The sequence below is a fragment of the Vespula pensylvanica genome, chromosome 10 (assembly GCF_014466175.1).
Source record: "Vespula pensylvanica isolate Volc-1 chromosome 10, ASM1446617v1, whole genome shotgun sequence".
NCBI lineage: Eukaryota > Metazoa > Arthropoda > Insecta > Hymenoptera > Vespidae > Vespula > Vespula pensylvanica.
The window spans coordinates 3,933,696-3,939,695 of NC_057694.1; the positions used below are offsets into that span (position 1 = coordinate 3,933,696).

General features: G+C 28.0%; 2 protein-coding genes across 2 annotated transcripts; one reads left to right on the plus strand and one right to left on the minus strand.

Annotated features, from left to right (window-relative positions):
• Positions 1–288: 288 nt before the first annotated feature.
• On the plus strand, positions 289–813 carry LOC122632223 (gonadal protein gdl). The gene has a single exon (XM_043818787.1). The coding sequence runs from the start codon at positions 289–291 to the stop codon at positions 811–813; it is 525 nt and encodes a 174-aa protein (XP_043674722.1).
• Positions 814–990: 177 nt separating this feature from the next.
• On the minus strand, positions 991–4,436 carry LOC122632448 (protein O-mannosyl-transferase 2). Its single transcript, XM_043819223.1, has 14 exons — positions 4,265–4,436; positions 4,113–4,196; positions 3,943–4,027; positions 3,715–3,819; positions 3,505–3,613; positions 3,168–3,436; positions 2,918–3,024; positions 2,653–2,845; positions 2,381–2,584; positions 2,170–2,321; positions 1,997–2,085; positions 1,738–1,886; positions 1,256–1,665; positions 991–1,185 (listed from the first exon to the last, which is right to left on the minus strand). The coding sequence occupies exons 1-14, from the start codon at positions 4,339–4,341 to the stop codon at positions 1,080–1,082; spliced, it is 2,139 nt and encodes a 712-aa protein (XP_043675158.1). The 5' UTR covers positions 4,342–4,436; the 3' UTR covers positions 991–1,079.
• Between the last annotated feature and the right edge of the window lie 1,564 nt (positions 4,437–6,000).

Consider the following 6,000-nt stretch of genomic DNA (forward strand, 5'->3'; position numbering starts at 1 on the left):
ATAATTGGTGGGAATTAATTACTTATGTTGTGCACTTTTCTGCAAAATTTTCGTATGCTTAAGGCTTACTCTCAAGCCTTTCCGGGTCTTGTTGTGCCATCTACCTCCGATGCTGAAATTGATACGATGGATATTGTGAAAGTAAAAATACACAGTCGATAAATGTAATTTCTGCTACTCTGAGAAGATATCGAATACGTTAAGAGTAGGTGCTTTGAATTGCTCTATTTTAACAGATCTATATGAGAGTTTCTAAACACGCATCTATACTTTTGCTTGTATTGTATAATGGATATTGCTAATCCAACTCCACAAGATCTTCAAAGAAAATTGTATTTTTTGGTTGAACAACTTCAGCACATGGCCGGAGAACTTCCACCAAAGTATCAAATGAGACTTCCCTATGAATTATTATCTGCTTTAGCAAATTCCTTACTAAATGATACTATCTTCGAAATTGTCAAAGGTTTAATGGAAATACAGCATGTTACAGAAAAGCATCTTTTTCAACAAAGATTGCAACTCCTAAATCAACAGAAAATCGAAGCTCAAGAATCATTGTCAAACATAATAACGGATGAAGAAAGAGTAGTAATAAAAGCTGCTTTATATAAAAAACACAAAGAAGAATTAAAACAAACTGATATGAAACTAGTACTACAATTGGACCAGAAAGTATCGGATCAACAAAGTATATTGGAAAAAGCTGGTGTACCTGGGTTTTATGTAACTAATAATCCAATTGAAATTCAAGTACAAATGAGGTTATGTGATTTTATAATAAGATTAAGTAAAATGGAAGTACCTAGTTAATTTCAAGTGTTAAATATTGTTATTTACTCAAATTAAACTTAAATTACTTACATATTTTATATGAAAATGTATAAAATGATAAAATCATTTCGTAAAAAATTTTTTTTATATATAGAAGCTCATAAAAATATATTAGTTTTTATATAAATAAAAAAATGAGTATTTCTTTATGATTACAAATAATATAAATTTTCTCATTCTTATTAATCAAAATATTACCTCAACTTTTATAAATAAATGTAAAAAACCAAAGGATTGTAAGAAATTTAAAATTCCCATGAATCCATCCATCGTAAAGAATGCATGGAGCTTTCAGGATCTGATGCAGAAGGTCCCTCCATTCCATAAGCCAATGGTGAAAACAAATAAAAACTATAAATGCATATTACATATTCAATACAAAAGAAATAATGTATATGTAATCACAGTTAAATATGTTTACCTATATATTACAACAGAAATCACTGTGCCTATTATAATATGATAAATAGTATTTCCCATTTTGCTAGGTAGTAATATTTGTAAACTTTCAACAATGTAATTTAGAGTTACACCAGTTAACATTGAACTGTATAGCAATGCTGGAAAATAATGATGAAAATATAATACTCTACTCATAGCCCAAAATGGTATATAATGTAACATCCATCCAATGAAAAGCCATTTTCCAGCTTCCATTATTTTCTCTCTTTGCTCAAGTGTTAAAGGATCCTCAATGCAACCTCTCTGTTCTCGTATGCATGCATATACGTACAAGAGTACAAACATTATAAGAAATATTATATTTCCCCACCATATAACAGGATTACCAAGTAAATAAACTCTTTGATTATTGCCAGAAAAGAATTGACCCTAAAACCAATATTCTATTTAGTTTTTATCAAATCCTTAATTTTTGTAATATGAACTTGTAATAATAAATACTCTATAATTAATAGGCCATTGCCAAGGTTGGGAAGATACTTCTCCTTCTTTGACTTTGAGATCTGAATTTCCTTGCAACATAACAGCATGTGATTCTAAAAATCTATCAAGGAATCCGGGAGCATAAACTTGAAAACTTACATTGGGTACTGTAAATGATATTTTTAAATATTACAATTGCATCTAGTAATAAAGATATTGCCAAAAATAGAATATCAAAATTAAATATTATCAAATTAAAATAATATCAAATACTTACATTTTGCATAATTATTATCTTCTATGTTCCATAATGCATTTTTGTCTCTAATGTTTGGATTACATGAAACCTCTTGTTGACTATAACCCCTGAAATAATAAAATTTAAATAAATAATATCTTTATAATTGTTCTTTTTTTCCTGTATGTATCTTTTTTTCCTTGCATACTAACCATTTTGGTAATGTTTTTCCACTACATGTTAATACACAATGATGAAGATAGTGAACAAATTTTAACTTACTTGTAACTGTTTCAACTATATCATCATCTTTACCATTTTTTATTAATATTTTCCAAACATCATTAGCATCTCCTGTACCATTCTAGAAGATACATAATAATAATTAAAAATAATTTAATAATTTTTGCATAAAATGCTTACTTCCCCATATCCTGTAACTTGATAATGTTTTTTTGAAATTGGTGCTATTTCTTTATGAGAATGTAAATTCCGTCTTGTAATAACATGTTCCAAACGTATAAGATCTCCATGCTTTACCAATACTGGTTCAGATGGTATGTCATCAGTATCAAATTGTTTTATCAACCAAAGATTATTATCATCTTTATGAGAATAAGTTGTAATCTAAATAATAATAAAACTGTTTTATTCCAAAATTCGAATTTGTATTCTAACAAAGTATATATAAAAACCTGTTGCTGTCTGGCACCAACTCCTTCAGGATATAGATGCCAATGAGAATGCAAATATCCACCACCTGTACGATGGTTTTTTAATGTAATAGTAGCACCATATGCTAACTGCCTTGGCATAGTTGCATTATACAAAGAATTTCCTTTTAATAATGATTGAAATTCAGAACTATAAAATCCATCTCCACTTCCACTAAATCAAAAATATACATTTTATAAATAATTAATTTTGATATTATCTTAACAACAAAATTTGAGATCTCACCTTTTATTCAAAATGTGAAGATGAATGTAGAAAAATAACATATAAAGTAACACTGGTAACACAATAAGACAACAGAATCTTGCTATTAGATGTTTACCTACATATGACTGCAACAAAAAATACTTTATATTCTATTAAATGTAACAAGGTATAGCCAAATGTAGCATACCACACACTTCTTTAAACCAGGTCACTAATAAAAGGAACTTCATATATTCTTATCTTACAATAAAGGAAATAATATGCTTACAATAGGTTTGGTTAAGTCCCCTAATTCTCGCCACAGCTCAAATACAGTGTAAAGACCAACAAGCAGCACAACAAACAAACCAACAAATTTTACACTAATTGTACATGCAAGGGATACTCCTGTAAATGTCAACCAACTCCACCAACAAGGTGTAAATGGCTGATGCCGAAGAGACCCAATACGAATCATTCCCCAAGTTGCACACATCATAAAACATAACAATATTGGATCCAAAAGGATATACTGATTTAAAGTCAATAAACCAACATCTAAAATAAAGTTAACTATCATAACTAAAAAATAACATTTGCTATTTTGAATTGAAATTATAATTTACCAAACAGGATAAATACTGCAGAAAGTGTAGCCGCATGAGTAGATTTTGTTAAATCCCATACTGTTAGAAATGATAATGGTACTGTGACAGCACCTAATAATGTACAAAACTAAAAGAAAAATATATTTTTTTAAATATTGAATTTATATTATCATTAACCAGTAAAAATTTTTATTTATTTATTTCATTATTTTAATGAACAAACATTACTATTCTCATTCCAGCATATTTGACGTCTTCATACTTATCACCTGGCTTTTCAAAGGCAAATGTACCATCATAACCAGTTAAATATCCAGATAGTGCAATAAGCATCTAAAATAAAGTATAAAGATTTTAATATATAATAATTATTGAATTACTATGATTATTCACAAATACTTTAAAAATTCATATATATGGACATGATAAAAAATTTGGAAAACTAAAAATATTTACTTTTCCAAGAGGAGGATGTACGTCAAAGAAAAATGTTCTATTTATATACCAGCTTCCCATTTTACCAAAATGTGTTTCATCCCAGCTATAAAACAGCATTATTACCTACATTATAGATTATAAATAAATATGGAAAAATTAAATATACATAAGTATCTTTCTTTCTTTACCAGACATGTTGTGGTTCTGTAACTTTATAAAATCTAGTTCCAATTGTAAGGATTATAATAATTCCAAATAACAACCACCAATTTCTACAAATAAACAAATAGGTAATTTAAGATTGTACAATTAAAAATGATTAATAGATTTGTATATATACCGATCTTTTTCATATCGTATATTTCCATTTGTTGGTGATAAACATTTCTGAATATTTTCTTCGATAATAGGTTTCATTTTTCACTATTTAGTATAATTTTACAGGATGATTTTCTATTAAGGCTGTTTATCACTTGCTCGTAGTGTATACGATTTCAGCGACAGGAATGGACAAAATATGAACTAAAAATGCAAAAGAGAAACACTGTTCCCACTACGCGACTATCGTTGGGTATATAAGAAAGAGTTCGTGTAGGTTATATTCCTCTCAGGATACCTACCAACCGAGTTAGTCGTGATAAAAATTTTTGTATATAATAAAGATAGTAGTATATTTAACATATTGCACATACGTATATAATTTTCAAAGATATATAATAATTAATTTGATATAATTAAATAATAATTAAATGATAAAATCTGTCTATATCTTCATTGAGACAAATAAACAATATGGAAAGATAAAAATCATCATAGAACACAATAAATTTTGATTGAATTTAAATGCAGCCATTAGCCCGACAGTATTTGCGTTATTTACATTTATCATATATCGCAAATAATATCGACCCAGGTCCCACCACTTGGAGGTTGCTGCATACGGGGACCCACGAGCTAAGACTCTACTTTCTAATGCCAAATATTTTAGAACAATAATAATTATTATAATTTGGAAAAACTTCAATCGCGGAACGAATCACAAATTTTTTTCTAATCAATCGAGATTAAACGAAAATTGATGTATTCGTTCGATATCGGCCTACCTACCCGATACACGCGATGGAATAGAGCACTTTTTATGAAACTCTATTCCTAACGAAATGGACTCCATATCTTGATCTTCATCATGTTGAAACTGAAAATAAAACACAGTAATTACGATGCACAGAGCCTATATAAACCACATAAAGATATCGTCTTATTATCTTATATATTTTATATGTAATATCTTCAGGTGATGTAAACAGCATAGCTATCTGTGAACATAAACATCTGAATCATTCTATAATTAAACAAGAAGAAATCAAAATAATATGCGAATTTTATAAAACATATCAGCACCTATGAACATAAGCCACCTATGAACATAAAACATCTGAACCATTATAATTAAACAAGAAGGAATCAAAATAATATGCGAATGTCATAAAACATATCAGCAATCACCTGTGAACATAAAATATCTGAACCATTTTATAATAAAACAAGAAGCAATCAAAATAATATTCGAATTTTATATAAGAAGCAGTCAAAATAAGATGTGGATTTCATATAACTCAGTTGCCATCTGTGAACATAAAACATCTTATATATAATTAAACAAGATGCAACCTATATAATATGCAAATTTTATACAATAAATAAATCAGCAATCATCTGTGAATATAAGAAATTTGTAACGTTATTACTTTCTGAAAATAATACATAGCTTCCAATTACACATATATAAAATATTTCATACACACATACACACTCTCTCATTCACATAAGAAAACAACAACGCAATAACGAGAGCACGGTTTAGAAAGAATGGAATCCAATCTTGCCTATGTAGAAATTTCCTGAAACAGAAATCAAATTTGAATAGATTAATTAAAAATTTAAATAAATAAAAAAATTGTTTTAAACAATTCATCCTCTGTTATTCTTCATTTTTTATAATCCCAATTTAAGTCAGTCAAGTCCTCAGTATTTAAATATGTTGTTATTGATTCCCATTATTATTGTTGACTATAG

Excerpts from the sequence above, each read along its gene's own strand:
- LOC122632223 (XM_043818787.1), top strand. The coding sequence starts at position 289 with ATGGATATTGCTAATCCAACTCCACAAGATCTTCAAAGAAAATTGTAT.
- LOC122632448 (XM_043819223.1), bottom strand. The coding sequence starts at position 4,341 with ATGAAACCTATTATCGAAGAAAATATTCAGAAATGTTTATCACCAACA. Across the intron at positions 3,025-3,167 it reads GGGACTTAACCAAACCTATT|TCATATGTAGGTAAACATCT; the intron begins GTAAGCATATTA and ends TTTTTGTTGCAG. Across the intron at positions 1,887-1,996 it reads AGATAATAATTATGCAAAAT|TACCCAATGTAAGTTTTCAA; the intron begins GTAAGTATTTGA and ends TATCATTTACAG.